The sequence below is a fragment of the Anopheles moucheti genome, chromosome 3 (assembly GCF_943734755.1).
Source record: "Anopheles moucheti chromosome 3, idAnoMoucSN_F20_07, whole genome shotgun sequence".
NCBI classification, from domain to species: Eukaryota; Metazoa; Arthropoda; class Insecta; order Diptera; family Culicidae; genus Anopheles; species Anopheles moucheti.
In genome coordinates this window covers 56,891,358-56,913,319 of record NC_069141.1, presented here as the reverse complement: position 1 = coordinate 56,913,319, position 21,962 = coordinate 56,891,358, and the positions used below count along the sequence as shown (strand labels likewise).

Genomic DNA, 21,962 nt, shown 5'->3' with positions numbered 1-21,962 from the left:
TGCGGTAGTAACCAACTCCGGTAACCTTTTCAAAATTTGACAGCAAAATACAGACGACCTCCGGGGGCCGATCGGGTTCAATAATTGGATTATCACCAACAAAACACCTCCCGCGTACCCAAGGAGACACGCTGGTCGATACCAGATTCAATTGTAACTGCTGTGCGGTGGGGAGACACCCGGTGAAGGTCCAGTCGTTTCATGCTTAGATTACGGGCGCTATGTTTATGGCACACGCTTAGACCGACCACCCTGCCCTGTCATTATCAGCTGCCCAAAGATCGTTGCGGTTTCTTCCAGTCGGCGGCACAAGAGATAATGGAGGTCGTCGTCACAAGTTAAATCCCCGTCCCCGTCGTTTTGCGATGTAAAATATTTACCGTCGCAGTGGCGCTGTTTTCATGCCCCCTGTCCTCCAACAGCTTTACCGTGTAGCTGGAGGATTTAGATTGGCGCTCTTGGGGTGTCTTGGTAGAAGTCACCCCCAATAGAAAGCTTCACACGATGCCCTTTAATCAATTCTCTCGTGCTGGAATGCATCTAGTTTTATTTTTTCCTAAATTCATCGCACCGTGATCGTGACCTGCAACACCTTTCCCGTGCCGCACAGACAGACAACAGAACACAAACACGGCTTGCTCGTATTTCATGGCGCAACTTTTTGTCCCCCCTCGCCTTCTGTCTAATCGCCAACGCATTCACAAAGCTGGCCGATATACACGGATAGCATTAAAACATTTCTTCATTTGTTTTGTGATATATTTCTCTGGCCCTCTTTTACCGTGCGCTGCTGTATTAGTAGCTGATGTATGATTTATTTTTCCACCTTCTCTCGGTGTACTCAGCTGACCTTTCGGAACGGAGAACACATTTTTCCGCCCAACGTGTATCCGCCCCCCATCGAACATTACCAATCATTTATCAGAAAGTAGCCAGCTGATACGCGGGGTGATACCAGGGTGACTACTCAAAACGTTTCATCTCAATCGATCCCTCGGTAGTTGTGCCGACATTTTGCAGGCAAGGCAAGCCCTGGCCTTTCCGCGTATCGCTTCATTCGCTAGCGGAATTAACGCCACCCTAGCCGGCCCTTGGGCGAAATGGAATGAAGTAATTTCACGTAATTAGTGTGCACCGAACGGTCAGCAGCCGGTTTTGTGGCGCACCAACCATTTGCGATCAACGTCCTCGCGAAAAAACTTCAAAAGGGCGTAAATGGCACGATTCAAGTTAGTTCCGCAGTCGGCGCCCGTTACGGAAATACCTTCAACGTATTAGCAAGTTAATCGGTGCTGTTTAACGTTCCAACAAACCAACTATCTGAATTCATCCGCAGAACCTTACTCTAGCAAGTCGCTGCTGATAGCAAGTGGTTGGTGAAAGCAACCCCGAAAAAGGGAACCCACAGTACGGTGGCTGTTTTTAAATTCCTCTACGTACAATGATGTTTTGCCGAATGAGTTAACCTTCACGCTTGTTTGGATCTCCACCTCCAACAGAAAAAACCCCCTAACATCAGACGATTGTTAAACCTGCATGTACTTTTTTAACCAACTCGCGCATATTTGTGAAAAATCAAACGTCAAATTCCCTTACAAAGCCCATTCATGCGATAGGCACCATAACCACAATCGGACCTTTTTTTGTGGCGCAAATTTTCGAACGAAGGTGAAACTGGTGTATTTAAAACACCATAATTTACAAAGTAAAAGCGCAATCCAACTGATGAAAAAAATACATTACATCCAACAAACAATCGCAATTCACAGCCGGACGAAACGCCCGAGAGAAGAAAAAATAACCCTTGAGCCCCTGACCTACATTAACAGGCTAATTTTGCGTGTACTGGCAGTGTGTGATACTGGGGTAACGTCAGCGTCAGGTGGCAAAACAATCTACCCCTGTCTAATGGTAAAGTAAGGGTGTTAAGGAAAGGCCACAAGAGAGATGTTGTGTGGTGCCGAAAAACTTTCTCCAAATATGAGCTCAACTTAAAGTAAAAAGAGTAAATCTACAACAAAACAACATTTTCCTTTTATTAGACATTTCAACCTCGTGAGAAAATAGGAGATCAAGAATTTGTCTATTACTTGATAATTATTTGTTCGACGTTAGATAATTCCGTAATGTATACGAGGGAACAGATCAGAATAGATTTGATTCTTTGGTTGGTATTATTCTTTTATACATAATTATATTATAATTATTATTATCAAGAAATAGTTACTTGAGTAAGAAAATAATGGAGAATCTTTTATAAACAAACCTAGCGTACTTAATAGTGATCATAATAATGGAAACAAAAAATGACAAGAGATCAAATTTCATAAAAATAAATATTGTTTCTTCATTTAAAGATCATGTGATCAATTGCTCTATCCAAGTACTTGCGTCACTTCATCAATTATGAAAGAAATTCTGCATAATACGCATCAAGACTGCATCAAGAAACTGTGTACATATCAAATTTCTTGCATTTCTTTATTTTATTTTGAACATATTCTCCGGTTGCGACATTCGATCGTGCATCATACGGAAACAACAACCAACACTTGACGTCCGTGAGAGCCAACGCCGCACACGATCGCTTGGATGTCCGCGCTATGCTTAAAAGGAGCCCCCACGACAGACAGGAACATCACGAACGCTTACCAGCAACAAATCGCAGTGATCAAAACGGAGCAAGCATAACCACAGCCAGAGTTGGGCTGTTTTGCCCGAAAGCTCTTAAGCCACTCCGCTTCCGTACGGTGCGCGGATAATCCAAACATGACCGGTACAGAATCAGGTCGGAGGTATCATTTTGGTTTGTTTGAAGGGGATATTCTTTCAAGCCACGCCGACACCGTCACGGACCATCGATAAAAATACGGTCGCGTGAGCGCCGATGCTTGTGATATCGATAGCGCACTCAAAGCCTGCCTGCTCTTCGGCGGGATTTTAGATTCACCCGGTATGCACACACACACACACACCTATTTCCCTTCGCAATATCGACCTGCCCAAGCGGTAGTATAATAGCAGCAACAGCTAGAGCACCGCATGATTTCGGCCCTTCACCGTGCAAAGGCTTTAACTTCAAGTATCGGATTTCATATTGCCGGTTTCATCAAATTGGGGGAGAAATTAAATTGAGACCAGAAACACCGATTTAAAGGGAACGTGAGAGAACGAAAAAAAATAAGGAAACCCCTTACATTAAGTACTTCGGTGCAACAAGTTTCTCTGTTAACTTTGTAGACAATCAGGGGAGAGATTATTTGGTGTAGTTCAAATATAAAAATAAAATAAAAACTCTCTCCTGCAAAACATTCCGCTACTCATAACGTGACCATACGACGACAACAAACTTAGCGACCCGTGTTGCATTAATCCAATTGACCCACCCACGGGAAGCCATAAGCGAATTGAGCTTCCGAAAATATAACTGTGGGCAAAACGATTCTTTAAGGGCAAATGAAGCAGCCATTTTTTCCACGGTAAAGGCCTTGAACAAGGTGTTTTTCCCCATCCGAGCAAAGCCTGCAGTCCCTTCTTATTATGCAGCTCCGGTCCCTTCGATTACGCCCGGCCCACTGTTGGGCCCACTCGCAGGCTAACCACGAACACGCTTCGACCGTAGTACGGTGACCATGCACACCCAAACTCCATGGCGTCCGAAATGTTTATAAACAGTTGGCCAAGCTGCAACCACCGGCACGGATGCTAAAAGCACAACTAAACCCCCTTGAAACGGTGCGGGAGGTGCTCTGGAACGGACCGATGCATCGGACAATATCAGACAAGTCAAGGGCATCTCCCCTCACTGCACCAGGGTGGTGTGTGTGTGCGTGTGACAACACCCAAGAATCGTTTGCGCAACCGGCGGTGGTGGTGGTGGTGGTGGGTGGTGGTTACTTACGCTTCACAGTACGGCAGTTTGTTGAATCCTTTGTACGTCTTCATGTTCAACGTCATGCCACATTCGTGACATTTGAAGCACGTCTTGTGCCAGGTCTAAAATGGAACGGAAGAATAAAAAAACATAACGAGAAATTAGTCACGAAGGTATACACCAGAGCGAGATGTTATTTAACAAGAGCTTCGAGTACTTTGTGCTGTGTAATCATTAGAAGCTTTTTTCCAAACTACCATTTCTCATGAGTAGCGTAATAAATTGCAATTAGCCGGGCGCGGGGGATATCATTTTGTAGGAAACATAATTTATTAAAATAGTATTCTTCAGTCATCCACCATCAGGAACTAGTATGGATTCGAGTGACTACCACTGTAGCAACCGTACGTCGGTTGGTTCGTATTCGGACAGTGCTCACGCGGAATACATCGATTATGGTGCATCACCAGCCCGTAATCGCACACACAGGTCGGAGTGTCGTCATTGGTGGGCGCGCAACGTACCAATCGGCAGTCCGTCGCACAAGTGTCCACGCAACAGGGTCTGTAAGGCAGGAGCCTTGCACCGGGTGGACACACGGGCGGACACGACCTATCCGCATAGTAGTACGCATGAGGAGGTGCTTCCGTAGTTGGTGGACACTTGCGCGGACACTCGGACGGCAGTATGCATCGTCCCTCGTGCAGCACATACCCTTCGTTACAGACACAGGTCGGTGGCCCGGTACAGGCCGCTATGCAGAAGATCTTGCTACAATCATTGTCGCACGTTTGCTGACAGCAGGGCGTACACGGACTGTAATGTGCGTTCGGGCCGCAGAACTTAACCGGTTCCTCCACCGGACACTGTTCGCGCGCTATGCAACGACCCTCGTGCCGCACAAACCCGCTATCGCAGGTGCACACCAGCGGACCCGTCGGGGGCTGCGCAGGACACAGTACAGCCGCACAGTTACTGGTGCACGTTTCCTCGCAGCAGACGGGCGAAGGTTGCTGCACCTCATTCGGAGGGCACACCTCGAACGGTGACATCGTCGTGGTGCGGTCCGGTTTCGGAGGACACGGTCTCACCGGACGGTAGAGATAGTTGGAGCATGACGAGAGATTCTGAGACTGTGACATCATGGAGTACGGACCGGGTTGGGAGAAGGGCCGCGGATAATGTAGTCTGGGCGGTGAAAGGTCATCCCCACTGCGGCCCACACCGTAGAAGGTTTGTGCGCAAGGTCTTGGTGTCGTCATCGGTGGTGGACACTCTGTTGGTGGGACCGTTGGAGGACACGGTGCAGGACATTCGCACTTTTCGATGCAACGTCCCTGGTGGCGCACGAATCCTGGTTTGCAGACGCAAGTCTCCATCGGGACGCCGGTTGGCGTCGGTACACAGTCATTGTCGCACGTCGGTTCACACACAGGCGGGCACCAGAGGAGAACCTCGTTCGGTGGACAACATTCTACAACGAAGTATAAACAAAAGGCACATTAGAATACATCAAGTTTAGACCACTCCGAACCACGAGAACTTACTTTGACTAGCACGGCGAGCTGCTGTCAGGCTGGGCAAACAACCCACCAGCACCAGCAGAAGATGGACCGAAAGCAACAACCGGACGTTGGTGTCCATTGTGTAAGCTGTCCCAAAGAACTCTGACCACAGGTTTGGGAAAGGTTTTCACTTTATAGCAAAATTTATACCACAGCAACGGATTTACGCCACAAAACCCATGGAGCCTTCGACACACGATAGCTGGTATCGTCGTGTGCTCAGTAAAAACATTACCATTCGGGCATGATAAGAACCAGCAAAACATTGGGCGCGTACGTCCCAGTGCGTGCTGGACGGTACCAACTGTGCTGGACAAAGTTTACCACTCTGTACACGGTTTGTAACGGATCTGCTGCCAGGTCCGCTAACCCTTCACGCTGAAACAAACAGCTGAAGTTTGCAGGACTCCAAACAAACTGCCATATCGAAAGAGTCATTCCACCAGCAGTGCCGAAACATGCCGCAAAGTTTACGGACGCCGGTTACACCGAACCGAACTTGAACTTAGGCGTGGCACGAGGATATGCCCCTCAGCGTGTGCTAGCAGTGGCTCAGCGATAGTGCGTGTGTTTTTATTGTGAAATGTGAGGGCAATATTATGACATCTTGCTGTCAAAATCAAAATGTCTATCGTTGCACCAAAAAGTTCCGCATCGGCATCGTGTCGGCATCAGCCTACCATTCGCATCTTCGAGTTCAAGTGCCCCTTTTCTATACACACAGTGTCGTCTACCGGCAACCCTATCCGTTTACCTTCATCGACAAGACAACTCCTCCAGTGTGCGAATGCTTCTTCAACTTGGACTATAAATCGATGGTGCATGTTCATCGACCATTTGACCGGATGATACATAAAGTGGACTTGTGGAAGTTGCATGAAATTAAGCCTAGTCACACCACACCCAGCACGGGTTTTCGTCGGTCGTTTAGACAGTGCAAAATGATACCCTCACGAAAGGTTATCAATCACTTTCAAGGAAAAGAGAACCTCAGGCAGGGAACGGCACATTAACATAGGAAAAAGTTGGCAGAAATTGTGCTTGGAATCAATAAAAAGCAGCTACATGATTAGCTCAACTCATTTAGAATAACAAGTTCAATAAGCTATTATCGCCTAAATAAATGAACTATGATCTGGCCAAGTTGTAATACATCTCTACTATCTGCCATTTTACGTATGTCAGATAATTCTAACAAGGCTCTGTACTCTGTGTACCTTAAAGAAGCTGTGAAGTTGCCTGAAGACAATGATCTCAAATTGCACCATTATTTGTCAACTCAAATAAATTGAACCTTTTATGACTTTACGTAGTGCTGTGCTTAACAAATCTTTTGAGAATAGTCATTCATATGAATCAGAGTGAAAAGTCATATATGATTTCTGAGTCATTCAAGTCAGAAATCTTGGTGAATTCGAGAATCTTTAGAGCAGAGAAACAGATTCATTCATTCTGTTCAGAATCTTGACCAGAGTTCCTTCCTTACCGGCACATTATCCAAAAGAGGTCTAGACCTGTCTCATTTCTGGGATTCTTTGACTTTATTTACAAGAAGCCGGATAGTTAGTCCTGCGTACGGAAGATCATGGTTCAGAATTCAAATCGAATTGATTTATCCTACACTAATTCTAACTAATAATTCGAATTGCTAAACGATCGACTCTCATTGAGAAATACATCAAGCAACCGAATCATCTGACTGCACCAGTACTGCACAGGATGGAGGATACGTGGAGCCATATTGTTTGGACAACCAACCTACCATTATCTCCACCCCCAACCATGACTAATTCACCAACGAGAGTAGTCACCTACCGCTCAACCGCTATTGCGCGCCTTCCCACTAACCATCTATCAACGGCAATTAATGGAAATGGAAAGTGAAATTGTGTCAGGTACGCAACTAAACGCTTCCGATCCGGTGGCGGTTCCGATAAACACGCGATACGAACTGCGGGGCGGATCGAGCGCGGAGGAAGGTGTTGATGAGCCTTCATATCCGTTTACGTAACGAGTCGTACTCGAGACCACGATTGGACACGCACCACACACACTCAATCAGCGCTCGTCCAAGATAGGCTAGACGTTTTTTATGGTGGAAGTCGTAACAGCACTAGCTCCGCTACCGATACCGAGGAAACGACGATGTACTGAGGAGTCGAAAAAAAAAATAAAACGTGTTGTTCATGAAGACAGGGGAACAGTTACAAACTTTAGTTACAGCCAGTGCAAATATCAACACGTTGTTATGCACACTAGGAAGACGTCTTGTCACTTTTCCCCAAAAATGGAAAAGCAACCCCCGAAGCGCGGAACCGGCCATGGCGGGGGACTGTTGGTGGTGGTGGGTGGACAGCGGATTGCTTTGAATGATGACATCCGACACAAGTACCCGCTGATGGTAGGAGGTAATGCAACTTTCTCCTCCAAAGCGTGTGCGGGAGATCCTAACTCGTTGACGTTATTGTTGATTTCGTTTGCCAGTGATTTGGAAAAGCTGCCATGATGGATGGATGGGTAGGAAGTTGAAGGGAAAATCTTGCCCACAGGCGACGACGATCATCGATTGCCTCGCTCGCTCTCCCTCTCCCCGTGTCTCACATTCCCGTTTTCACTTTGTGCCTTGAAAAAACTCACACCATTTCCTTTTGGATACGGCGCCTCGGCGCCTCGGGGGTCTATAGGGCTCCGAAGGTTTCAAATGCTCATTCGCGCCAGTGCCTGCGGTACACTTTCCGGACAAAAGGGTACGACAAATTGCAGACATCAACCGTCCGTGTGCCCGGCGTGGTACACACGATCTCGAATCTCTCGAGCCCAATGCAAAACGGGAAAGTGATTGGGTGGAATGGTGAACAGTGCGTCTCCTCCGTGTCACAAAGCGACATCATTCAGCGCAACAGAGACGAAATCGCATAACCTTCCAAGTGTAATAACCTCATTCGCCGGATAGTTTCATCGCACACCGTCGTGTCTCTTTGAACGTCGTCGAGTTTGAGCTACGCAAAAAAACAGCCTCGTCTTGTCGATTAAAACATTCCTTTCGGTCGAGAGCAAGAGTGAAACGAAACGACACAACTCGTGCAAGGGTCATATTGCATCCGGGTAGAGTATTATGCAGGTTCCGTGGCGTTTTCAAAGGCAGAAGCTGGTACGGCTGCTGACACGGGCTGATGCCAAGGGGTCAATGGAGAAAGTAGTAGGCGCTTCGCTTCCACTACGGCGCCTGTTTGCTACAAAGACACAAGCCAAAATGATCGTGATGTAACTTCTTCACTAGCGTCGGCGGGGTCGATGCAAATATGCTTGATTAAAAATTATTTTATTCCCATAAAATATGCTCTGAACTACGGCCGAAAAGGGGACCTTATATAAACAATCTAAATGAAACAAAAAATTAACTTTGGGTGAATTTGAATACTGAATCTGAATCTCTATTATGAAGATTGAAGAATCTTCAAAATTTCAAGAATCATGCAAGTAACAACATTCAGTTAAGATTAACTAATACAAAGGATTTTTAATAACGTGATTACAGCTGGTAAATTTAACTCATTTGAAGGATTTAAATATGAGTCAAGGAGGTAGAATAAAGATTAAACTGTTTAACTCACTCATAATCAGATTCAAGCGTTTAAAGAGAATATATTCTTTTACGACAACAGTCTCATTCTACTCACTCATTATTTAAATCATGAGGTCGTCTTGAAGAATTAATTCCTAAGTTAACTCAACCATTAACTAAATCGTGAGTTGATGGTCACCGTGATGAGTTCAATTAACGCTGTTTTGAATGATTTAAGTCGCTTTGAATGAGTTTAATCGCAAAAGAGTTAAAAATGCTCTTCTTGAAGATTTGAATTAACTCACTCTCTAGTAAAAATTAAATCATTCATTCATTCTGAATCATTGCGCTTTGTGCTACTTATAGCCTTTTCACATACAGACAAATTTAATAATTTTGAGATTTAAAATAAAACCCAGATTTATTGTAAATTTCAAGAATGTGTTCCATCTAAATAACGGCTATTAGATACATTTTCACGAACCTACAGAGATTCATTTTCGGGTTTGAATCACTCGTGTTAATAAAATATTTAAAAACCCAACAATGATGGTTTACATTTTTAAACAACACAATATTTAATATGTTATGGTGCAAACAATGGCAAACCAAAGCCTAGTTTTGGTTTGTGAAATGCAAAATTATTTTGTCGTTTGTTGTCGCCCATCTTTTCCAAGGTCTATCATCTCGACCAGCAGAGCTATTAACAGCAGGAAGAAGTTAAACAATTTCCAGCAAAATTTATGTTTAATTGTGAGAACCACATAAACGGATAACATTGTTTATGGAGGTACTTTTCTGCAAGAGCAACAACAGCAACAAAAAAACAATAGCAAAGCTTACCGAATGCAGATTCGGACACCAATTAAAGGTGAGGCACGCAAGCGCCATGAAACGATATTTGCGAAGAAATAATAGTGAAGCTCATCAAACGTCATCAAAAACGCGTTATTGACTAAATAATTAATAATGTTGCTGTACAGTGGAACCCAATTAATTGAAACCCAAACCCCGAATGCCACAATAAAGAATGGCCCCTAACGAACTGTTGGACAGTCCAATGTGTATCAACAAACTGTAGACTGTTCCCTGTCAAGCTTCACTTCCCGTCCATTAGCAGTTCAAGTTCAACAGCGCTGGCCTAACCCGATTCGATTGTTGTAGAACGATTTGTTGCCCATTTTTTTTCGCCATATTTTCAATCAACCCCCTCAGTTTCACAGTTGACACAATCTCATTCCCATAGCTTTGTGGAGGTTCCGGACGACCAATCAAGGGGAACACGGTGTGCGTCCAGCCGCACACGGTGGTGGTGTTCATCTGTGTTCACCCGCTTCACATGCGCAACATCCGAAACATTTGCTGGACATAAACAGGGAAGACACATTTATGCTCGATTGCACAGTACGTTCCGGTGTGGGGGTCGTCGTTTTGGTTGGGAGTTGTGTTAAAAACCAAGCAAACGCACACACCCGCGCACACACGGCTGGTTTGGCTGTATTGATGATACGCGTTCAGATCGAACAGGTTCAAGCCCATGGACGAAACGTCGTTTGAAACCGTCGTTCGCGCCGATCCATAAAGAAACCGGTCCGCAAGAGCCGATTGGCGATCGCGACCGTTGCAAACTCCACTGCGGAAAAACATCGCAATACAGCGGCATGATAGTGTTAGTTTTATGTGCCCTCGAACGAGAATCGAAACAGACGAAACCACCATTAAAAGCTTCTCCGAGAGGCGCATATGTATATCGTTGGCGATCAACGCGACCTTGCCTACTGAGAAGTGATCAAGGAAAGTCGATAGCTACACGGTCCGCTAGCACTGGAGTCTGGCTCAAAAGACACCACCCAAATGGCTTCTTTAACCTGGTAAGAAGCGAACGGATTAACAACACCAAGCAACAAGATCTTTTTAGCCTTAAACTTACCTTAAACTTTGAGAAATAAATAAGCTTCATTATGAGGTTCGTAAGATGGGAATAGACATTAAATTGGACATTAAAACTTTCATTCTAAAAGGTATTCCTCAGCAGTAGTAATTATACAACCTTTTTACAAACTTTATCTCAAATAGAACATTTAAAGTGCGCCGCAAGTACATGGACACCGCAGCAACCTTTTACAAGCAGAAATAAAAAGGTTGTGCGCATGTTGACGCAAGCAAGGAACATTTCGATTACGCAATGGCTGTAGTTCAAGCCTGCACCGGAGTCGATGTCGATTATGCACGTCGCTTGTTTAGATTACGCACTCGCAACCCTAAAGGTAGACAGGTATGAATGAATGTTTACATGTCTCGTACAGCAAAAACAAGCCCTCCTCTCCGGCGGAGGTTTTTGCTCTTTGGCAATTAAATTAATGCATATTATAAACAATCCATTCCGGCAGGCCAACCGAACAATATAAACCATTTCATCGAAGGTGTGGTGTGGCAGAACACTTTCAGATGCAGCACGCAAAGGATGTTTTCTTTCCGTGATACTAGCGGTAAGCGCTTAACCATCATATGGAGCTTATGATTAGTATAATTATTAGCCCATTGCGTAAGGCAGCCGTTCTGGTACTCTCATCGCGAACCAAGTTCCTGCCGACCAGAGATCGCCCAAAACGTGGCGCAGTAAACGGGGCGTGTGATCATGATCATTGCATACAGCGGACGGCAGGACAACTTGTTGAACAGCTTTCAGTTTCACGACGATCTGGTTGGCTTCAACTTTTCCATTTCTGTACAATTCCAGTCTGCTCTGCCCGGTTAAGCTGGTACCGGTCTTCTTGGCTACCACCCTCTTCTGATCCCCTTCTCTCCCACCGCATCTTAATGTACTGACCTTATTTTATCTAGCCTTTCTTGGTTCCATTTTTATGGGAACATATCGCGCAAGCAATATTTATCGACACACTAAAGTTAAGATATTTCATAATTCTACGACCCTCCGACGACCAACGGGCAGGGGAAAGTGAACCGATAACCATCGCACGGACTTTGATTCCGCTGCAAATGCAAATCAACCACTGGTCACCCCTAATCAGCTAAAACACCCTCAGCTGCGAGCGAAAGCGAAAGCAGCAACAGACGCACGAACGCGGAACTTCCTTCCCAAATACGTTCTACGATCGTTAATGAATACGAGGAGCACACGGGCACATGTTGGCATTGCCTACAAAATCACCACCTAACCACCCGAAACGGTTCGTTACCGGATCGAATGTGACAGTGGAATGTTAAATATTCACCGATAAAAATTCCAAACGCAAAACCCCTCATCATCGTCACCATCATCGTCATCCACATTGACATAAGACCCATCACCCTGGCCGGGTGGCCGTGCCGGGCCTGTGGATGATGTTTGGAAGCCGGTCTGGACAGCAACAAAATTGTCACGTTCGATCGGGGGCACGTTAAGCGCATATATGCGCGTTCGTGCAGTGATCGTGAAGGCTGAAAACGGACACACGTCAGTAACAACAACACACACAAAAAAACAACAGGCCAGTTCGTTCACAAAAAAAAATTAATCGAAAGGCGAACAGGTTTTTCTACTTACCTCTGTATGGATTTGTTTTTTTTTTTTCGATGAATAGTAAAGAGAATATAATCTTCAAAATGATACGCAAATGAACTAGAAGTTGTATGATTCAATGTAACGTTAGATAGATTATGCTGATATCAACAAGCATCTGCAAGGCTATCTTAACCCTAAATGTGTGGCATTGATGGTTACAACGTTAAAAATGAACTGAACTTTGAGATTTTTATAAGAATTCTCTAACATCCAGTGGCGAATCTACCTACTCATCTTTTGATGCTATCTTATTGTGCCACAAACAAGATTTGATAACGTTATCAGTTAATAATTGCCTTGACGAAAACAATCCAGCAACTGCGAACGAAACTTTGTTTGAACTGCAAGCACCGCATCGAAGCGAAGAAGTTTTAAAACGTGATATAAAGTCACTACCTAAGTCTAAGTGGATTTGGAGATTTATAAATTTGACAGTTCGCGGAGTTTTGTATGTGGAATTCAATGTACTGCTCTCAATCAATCAATCAATCTCAAATGATCTCTAAAATACGCTACATTTTTTTTAAATATACGATACCCTAACACTATAACTACCGGACCTGTCAATTTGATTGGAACGGCTTCATTTTCAACAAATTAATTTTTGGAGTAAAACAATTCTACCCTTAGTTGATGCATGACTTTGCATGACTTTTTCGTATATACAGAAAAACGTATTAAAACTTTATCCAAATCTTCGAAATTGTTGGTAAAGTTATCATCAAAATAAAAGCTTAAAACTCTTGACAGTCTTCCAGTGGTAATACGGCAAATAAACTATGTTTTACAGGATCTATCAAAAGGATAACTATTCGAGTTACACGGATTTCTTTGGAACGCATTACTCTCGTATCTTCGGTAATGATTATAGTTCTTTCCGCAGGATAGCACTTATTGAGCACTTATGATATCTTCCCACTTGTGGAGAATGGTCAAAGAATCGAACAGAAGCAGACTGCTGGCACCTCAACAAGTCATCAGGGTCTCCTAGGGTACACCCTGAACCCAGAAGAACGTCTTTCGAATATCGAATGGGAAAATGTTCTTACCTTCAGGAGCTTAAGGATATAATTACAAAACGTCTTCTGAAGTTCTGAACTTTTTCATTGACGAGGCCTCGACCAGTAGCCCAAGACATCCCTTAATAAAAAGATGGGTTATTCAGAGATAATAATTCACCGAAAAACACCAACTACTCTAATGGCCCCCTACTAGATACAGTCTTTGGAACTTCATAATTTGATCCAAAATTCTAAACTATTAAACTATTTGTGAAAAATTTACTGCCCAACAAATAATACTTTATTTAACGATTAAGCGCTACGCTCCCAAGTATTCAGGCGTTCATTTACAATTGCAACCAGATTTCAGTGAGTGGACATCATGCTGCAATTGTTACAATTTATCATTTCAAAACCATTTACACAGACCATGAAATCAATTCCCAATGTATCTATTCGTTGCAAAAGGCACAATGATGTGCTATTTACGAGATCCGCAAAACCATGACGGAAAATTCGAACACAATTAGTCCGGAGAGTTCCCTCGCTGTTTCAAACTAACGATACACCCCTAATGCAGGAACAAAGTGCAGCTGCCGAAGCCATTACTGTCATCCCAGCGTTCCCATTCGTCCACCCCCTGGATCGAAGGCTGATATCGATCGAAATTGGAGCAAGCGAGAGATGCCGTACAATCCGTGCACTACACCCGTGACGTGCATACGATGCACACCGCACAGGGTGTGACAACTGCACACCCTGCATGCGTGTACAGCCGCGTGCGGCCTTTCCTATCGTCAGCGGCGATTGTGACGGTTGTTAAAGTTTACACGCAAATTGTGCGCGACTGTCGGGGTGGGGCGTGCTTGGAATGTCTCCGGACGGAACCCATAACAAAAAAAAGCCATCGAATATGCCGCCTCATCATCCCAACTGTCATTGGCCGGGTGGACGTTGGAATCACGTTCGCGATTGATCTCGCGCTTTGACCACCAACACATACCAGCGCAGTAGTGAAACGTGATCGATAGTGGGTTTCGCAGCAGCTGAGTGGAGCAGCAACACCGTGGACAACTGACCACTAGTCGATCCGTCTCAAGGTGAACACGTCGATGGGCGAAGAAGTATTACATTCGGCGCCACACTGTTAACTCAATTCATTCCATTGACTGTGATGTTATTATTACGATAAAGTCTCGCGTTCCTTACAAAAAACAAAACACCCCCGATTAAAAGCCAATAATTTAGCACGATCATGTTTGCAAATACTAACCAAATCGGAGCGCTGGCAATGAAAAAGTGTCCAGTGATCTAATACTCCGTCCTACAGGAACTAAGAGCCGTGATGACGTGAGCACTCACCGCACATCATAAACACTTTTGCCTCGCACACCAGCCGCTTACGTCATTTCGATCGCGCTGCGAGCAAAGAATTAACAACTCGTGTGTCAAACTCATCGTGACCAGATGTGTGCTGAACGATGTGGAGGATTTCTTTAAATTGTTGTTCGTTGGAAGCGTAAATAGTGCTTGAGATCATCGGTAGCCTTCCAAAAGATGTAAGCCGTGACTATTTGCTCATTCGCTTTCCGATACCCACCACGACGACGCTTCCGATCGGTGGGACTGTGTTTTTCGCACATCTGTTTCGCTCTAAATTGGCCAAGAATCATTACCTATCGACGACCACACCTTGTATGGTTGCGATCATCTCCCAGCAGGGAGATTGCTGCACCTTCTAAACATCTGGAACGACCCAAATTTCCTAAACAAAACAGTATCGACAGTGTTCCGAAAATTAGGATCACCTTTATTATTGCAAAGCTTGCAATTTTTCGGTTTGCTAATTTTATGAGGACAAATGCGCCCATGATTAGACGGTAACGCACATTCGGCCGGGGCAGTTTAGGCGGTCGCTAGCGTCATCACCAACCAGCGAGACTGCACCAACGTTTGCGGTAGGACAATTGATGAAAATTGCTCATCTTCCCCCTCTTCCATTCAGCTTCCAAGCATAGTTGATTGTACTTTATTGGACTTGAACAATGGCTCGGTCTATGTATCGGTCCACTGAATTCCAAGCTAGGGGGATCGCGGAGCACAGCAACACGTAAGAATCTTGATCCTCCTCTCATCAGCGCACACACAGTCACAGAAAAGGAAGTTCTCCATTTGAGTGGCAATAAAGCCAAATTTGTCTTTCGCTGGGAAGTCTAAAATTCGTTACCAAATACGTGGATAGGCGACGCTGCACCCAAAATCAACGTTATTATTGGAGTCTGAATCATGTAACTTCATTATTTGCGGTACAGAATGAGTCAACTCGAACTTTGCAGAAATAAAATTAATTTGCTTGGCTAATTCCAGACCACCACGCAACGGACACGTGTCCCCGGGGGGAGAGGATTCCCATTTGATGCTTACAATAAAAAAATAAACTGTTAATGATTATGATTCATGTGTATATTGTTGCACACACTCACAGGGATCGAATGTCTGTTGCGAGCGTGGTTCTAAAGCACACAATCACCCACTGCGTTGGAAGATTAAGTTAATGCAAACCAGCCCCAGCACTACTTCCAGCACAAATTGAGACGCCCTATCAAGGCGTCCCTTTATATGCGTTTCGGTGCGTTCATGTATATCCGGAAGATGCAACACACGCCGCCTGTTTGTGCCTGTGTGCCAGCTCACGCGTGTACGTGCATTGGGTCGTCTGCATGCCTATAAATAATCAGAACCGTAGCTAAAGCTGTGTTTTTCTTAGCAACAACTCACTTGCCTAGGTTATTCCCGTTAAAACAAGATACATCATCTTTGCCGTTCGCAGCAGGCACAACAGACACGCGCGATCAAATGTCAAGCCACTTCAGGCCACGGTTCGGGCGTCCAGGGCGCAACATGTCCGGTGATGCTTGAGAAGGAAGCACATTTCCTGTTGCACATACGGCAGCGCACCGAAACACGTCCGAAAGGTTCATTATTTAACAAACAAAGTGTTCCATTCTGCCCGGCGAGACATCGACTTTCTAGTTTTACTTTCCCTATAAGCTGCTAAATTGTCTTCTCGACACGATCCACAGTTGATGATCTCACAAGCGCGCCATCCACTGCGTTGTTTGGCACATTATCTCCCCACGAAAGTGTAGTGTGCGCGATCGCAATCTGGCTAAACATTTGCAAACAGCTTATCATCTAATAAACGAAGCTTGAAATTGTTGAAAATAGAGTTTAGCCTTCCAATGGCCTCATCTGTTCGCGGCTTCCCGTTGGTCCGCGAATTGGGAAGAGTGGTTCGCCGTAAAAGTGGAAGCCATTCGGCTTAAACACACACACGCACAGATGCACCACGAGCATAGAACAAACCTGTCAGATCCAAACGGCAGACTGCGGGGCAAGACACACCACAGCTGCGTAAAATAAAGTGGGAAAATAAGCACTGGGCAGGAAAGCAAAACAAAGGCAGCACTCTGTTTCGCTCTCGATCGCGGGTTGCGCACAGATTTATTTTACAGGATCTCTCCTCCCACCTTCTCCCTATCACACCACTGCCCTTTATGGGGGCCACCCTGTGACCATGACCATCATCGACGTCGTTCCGTTTGGATGCATTAAATGAATGGTGGAAGTTTGGTTCTTTTCTCCGTACGATTTCTTGGGGAGCGTAGAACAGACGGTGCTAAGCAAGCAACACACAAACCAGGCGATGAGTTTAGAGGGGGTAGTACACCGCTTATTGGAGTATCTATCTATTCGACCATTAACTTTATTCGCAGTTCTTGAGACATTCTGGTCCAAAGTTACATGCCGAAAAGAGAAACAATGTCGAACGTTCCGAACGAGGACTCAAAACTTCAAATATGATTTCAAATATGACGGATCGTCTCAACCAGAGGCGAATCTTCATTTAACAGAACCGTCAGGGGACAGTGCACTTAACTGGATGCCACCATGTCGTTATAAAGGAATTATGCGAATTAATATAGAAGCGATTTTAACCCAGCTTCAAACAAGTTAATAAAATATTCATTTCATTTTTATTATAGATTCAAAGTTATCTATTACAAAACGTACAAAATTATCATATTTTTGGGAATCCATAGTGTACCACCCCCTTAAACAATAGGAAAGATATTGCAACAAAAAAAGGAATCTTCCTTTTCTGATGTTATTCAGCAGGATTTTCATGATCGCATTTGAAGCTAAACAGACACTTCCGGACTAACAAGAACAAACGTCAAAAGAAAATATATTATTCCCATTTATGCTTACTTTTTGCAACAAATTAAACAGACGCAGATGTATAACTGATTCAAAATAATGATTTCTCAGCCTAATGCCTAATGAAAATGTATCACCTTAGTAAACTGTTTTCAGCATTTACATTTGCACTTGCCACAACATGCCAATCTAACCTAGTTACGGGGCTAAAAAACGGTTAGGTTAGCTGCTGCATGGGAAATTCAATTTCCTTCCCTTTCCACATGCACCTCTCTCTCTCTCCTTCTTTCGCCTCCCCTGCAAATGATAAATAACGCTGCAGGCGCATTAGTTCTTATTGCCCGTTTCGCACCGGATGAACTGCTCCCAGCACAGTTGCATTTGCAACCCAACCCCCGCTTCTCGCCTTTTGCTGCTACAACCCACCCACCCACCTTCCCACGAGGTTGGAAAACACATGTTTTCATAATTGTTTTATTACGCAAAAAAAGGGCGGCTAACTCATGCTGAAACCGGGCTAAAACAGTATGCCACCGTTAATAAGCATACGATTGGCATCCACCCCCAGTGGGGCTGGCATGAGAACCCACCTTCCACCTAGGAGAGGGGAAGGCAGTGTGACCTCCACGCAAACGGTTTTAAATGTTGAGCTATAAAAAATAGCTAAACAAACAAACGCACCGCGTAAGGCTCTCAAGGTGTCGGCATCTCCCCGACATTCCAGGCGGTTCACGTGAATTGCATGAAGTGGCAGATAAAAAAAACCCCGCATCAACTAGCGGTTTTTTTCTCTTTTTTCGAATGGCGCAACCGTTCGCAAATAAAGTGGGGTTTGGGAAGGGTGATTTATTTTTCGCAAGCATCGAGTAAGCATAATTTTGCAAACAAACACCAAACATTAAACATTACACCCCCAAAACTCCAGACCGCTCCACCATATGTGTGAATAGTGTGCGTGTGTGTGTGTGTATGTGAAGGTCGCAGTCAACAAACAATGCCGCATCAACAAAAACAAAGCCGGCCGCGGGGCTGATTTCTCACCCAAAATCGACAAATAGTAAGATGAAATGAATAAAAAGTAAACTAGTGCTGTGTAGTTTACCCCCTATGCCATGGTATGATTCACCCTGTGAGGGGGGATACACGGGATTTCAGAAAAGAAAACAAATCAACTTAGAAACTGAATGCAAATTCCAAAACGGAACTCTCCACATGCTACTAGAGCTCTACTGAAGTTGCCCGTAATTGCCAAACCCCGTATCGGCCTTTTTTCCTTATCTTATCAACACTGCAACATAAACACACATACACAAAATACAACAAACTCATTGCCTTTTTGCTTATTTTACTTTGCGTATGATTTAATTTCGTCGTCGTCATGTGACGGAAGATTGTGTCCCCTCGAGTCTTGGGGCTGATAACCAGAGACGAAATTTATTGTTGGGGACGCGCGTAACGTGAGACACTCTACGTAGCACACATGTCGCTTATCAGTATGTACCATGACTACTTCTATCACATTACCTGTGCGGAAATTCCCAATCTTAATGCAGAGCACACGCGCAGGAATTTTACACTATCCATCGATTTTCTTATCGACAAAAAGATGGCATCTTTCCGTGGAAATATGTTTGGTGCCTTTTCGTTGCCGGATTTGCACAACTTGCTTTTTTGCTGTTGTTTGTGAGGTTCGCATTGTTAAACAGATAAATAAACACAGCAAATAACAGCGCGATCATTCTGGGAAGTGTGCTTGCGCGCACTGTCATCATCTGATGACGTCATGATGACACAGAACAATGTGATTAAATATGAAAATCACCGCCAAGCAGGCACTGACACAGTAGGCGCTTCCCGTCGATTGGTGCATTGAAATCAATCTCGGCAAATGTTGCACTTTGCAAGACATATATCTTCGACTGCGAGAAGAAATTGAAGAAAAAATTAGGAAAAACATACAAAAAAATAATCCCACCACTTCCGGATCAGTGATGTCCCGTAACTCCCTCCCATCACCGTCAACCTCCGTGTATTTGACATTTGTTGGGCTCGCGCATTCCACCGCGTTGAGCTAGCGGCCGTCCGTACTATTTAAAAAGCCCCGATCTTTTAGGCTGCTGGCTTTTTGAAGGTGTGCGAGAATCAGCGTCTGTTCTCACGCACACCACCGCAAACGCCCTCGCTCCGTCCCGATCGAAGATGATCGCGAACGCATACACGTACAAACCGAAACACCGAAAAAAAAAACACCACCACCATTATTGCCTTTTTGTGCAGAAAATAATCTCGCAAAAAAAAACAAGGATGATGACCAAATGACCGCATGCAGAGCAAGCGGCCAGCATCTTCACTAATGCGCGTAGTAAGCTTACCTTATCCAAACATTTCAGCTCCTCGATAGGATAAACCACCTTCTGGCAGCGGGCACAGGATTTATTCATTTTTAAGTCGGAATTGGCACCTTCGACAACGCGATACTTTGCTTCGAATTGGGATCGAATGCTGCTTTCGCGATGGTTGCTATGATTGGGTAGATGGGGCACAGGTCAATTTTTAATTCTCACAAAAATCAACCGCACCACGCACGCACACACTGCGTTATATATGCACACACACACTCACACAGGCAAACACTCACAAGCCACGAGCCCAAATTGTGGGGAATCGATCTTCGGGAACTTTCACCCGGTTGGATTGAACTTTTTTCCACCTTTTCCAGCTGTGCTGGGTGTACACTACTTTTTTTTATTTTTCGCTCAACCGTGTACGATCAGATCAGACCTTTACGCGCTTCACACAAGCGCATATGCACGGGAGCGCGCGCACACACACACGGCCGCACGCACACTGAGCAACACAGCACACACCTTCCAGGAATTCGTTACCAGAAACGTTTCAAAGCGGGCAAAAACACAACGGCAACGATCAGGCGCTAACTCCAGCGTGGTCAAACGGACGTTTTTATCTACAAAAACTCGCTGTCGCTGATGGGTTCGCTCGATTTTGGCAAGGTTCGCTAATTTTATTCGTTCGCTTTCTTCAATGCTAACATAACTTCACTGTTAGAATGTAAAACAAAACAATTCGACGCGGGCACGCACACGCCACACGACACACGTCCGTTCGGTTTGCGAGAGATGAACAAACTGAGCAAAACCGATTGCGGCTTTTTTTACACTCACCTAGCATAAGGAGAGCGACAGCGTTCTCGCAACGTGCTCGAATGGGATGGAAGATTTTGTGGGTCAGTGGTGCTTTCTCGCTCTGGCTGCGTTCAAAATGCATGGGGTGCTCTCTCGCACTCCCGTTGGTGCTTGAGCGTATGCAGTTGCGGTGCGTCGGCGACACCAATACTATCTCGCGTGAATGTTGTGTTTGCTTCCCATTTCTTTACGATTTAATGGTTTTGGACTTTTTTGTAGTTTCGAATGTTTTAAATGTTTGTGAAAATTAACAGACAATAAAACATAATTTTTATTGTACTGCAATGTATTCGTATGTAATTTTTTTTACAAAAAAAATATCGAGACGAATTGGCGAGATAGCTTATTTCATCTCACGCATTTATCTCACTGTGGCTCACTGTGACAATCGTGAAATACTAGTCTCTCACTATGAAGGGCTATGGGAACCATTGCGGAGATATGGTCATGCATAAAAAATATGAACCCTGAATGATTTGAGTAAGTTTAATCTAATAAAATTTAACAGCATAGAACATTGTTGTGTTAAATGAAGCTTTTGAAGAGAGTCATTCATGTGAATCTTCAGAAATGAGTCAATTTTTATCACTATTCAGAGATCCTCCATGATTCGAGAATTCTCAAAGATACATAAATCTTCAAAGATTAACAAATCCTGCAGATTCTTTCATCCTCTAGAAGTAAAGAATCTCTAAAAAATCTTCATTTAACACATTTTTCTTCTTTCTAGACTTAGAAATTGGTATTTTTACGAAAGAACAAATGAGCGAAAGCACAAATTACGAAAGAACAATTTTAAATACTGATCTTTATTAAGATGTCGAAGCATAAAAGCACCAAGTACTATTGGGATTCGATTTCAATTCGATTTAGCTGAAATTTATTTTGTTATCAACTATTCTAAATTGTATATCGTACTTTAAGTCGCAATTTCATTTATAATTTGTTGGGTAATTGCTGCGACAACT

The 21,962-nt window shown here is 44.2% G+C and overlaps 2 protein-coding genes across 3 annotated transcripts in view; both read right to left on the bottom strand.

Annotated features, from left to right (window-relative positions):
* The window catches only part of LOC128300248 (LIM and SH3 domain protein Lasp), a 60,825-nt gene extending 39,918 nt beyond the window's left edge, over window positions 1–20,907 (bottom strand). For both annotated transcript variants that reach the window (XM_053036250.1, XM_053036251.1), the window contains exons 1-2: window positions 20,164–20,907; window positions 3,902–3,996 (exon numbers count right to left, since the gene is read on the bottom strand). In XM_053036250.1, the coding sequence (XP_052892210.1) occupies window positions 3,902–3,996; window positions 20,164–20,232 (164 nt within the window). In that variant the 5' untranslated portion in view covers window positions 20,233–20,907. The remainder of the gene's footprint in view (window positions 1–3,901; window positions 3,997–20,163) is intronic.
* Window positions 4,243–5,518, bottom strand: LOC128300249 (zonadhesin-like). Its single transcript, XM_053036252.1, has 2 exons — window positions 5,422–5,518; window positions 4,243–5,348 (listed from the first exon to the last, which is right to left on the bottom strand). The coding sequence occupies exons 1-2, from the start codon at window positions 5,516–5,518 to the stop codon at window positions 4,243–4,245; spliced, it is 1,203 nt and encodes a 400-aa protein (XP_052892212.1).
* Window positions 20,908–21,962: the final 1,055 nt, after the last annotated feature.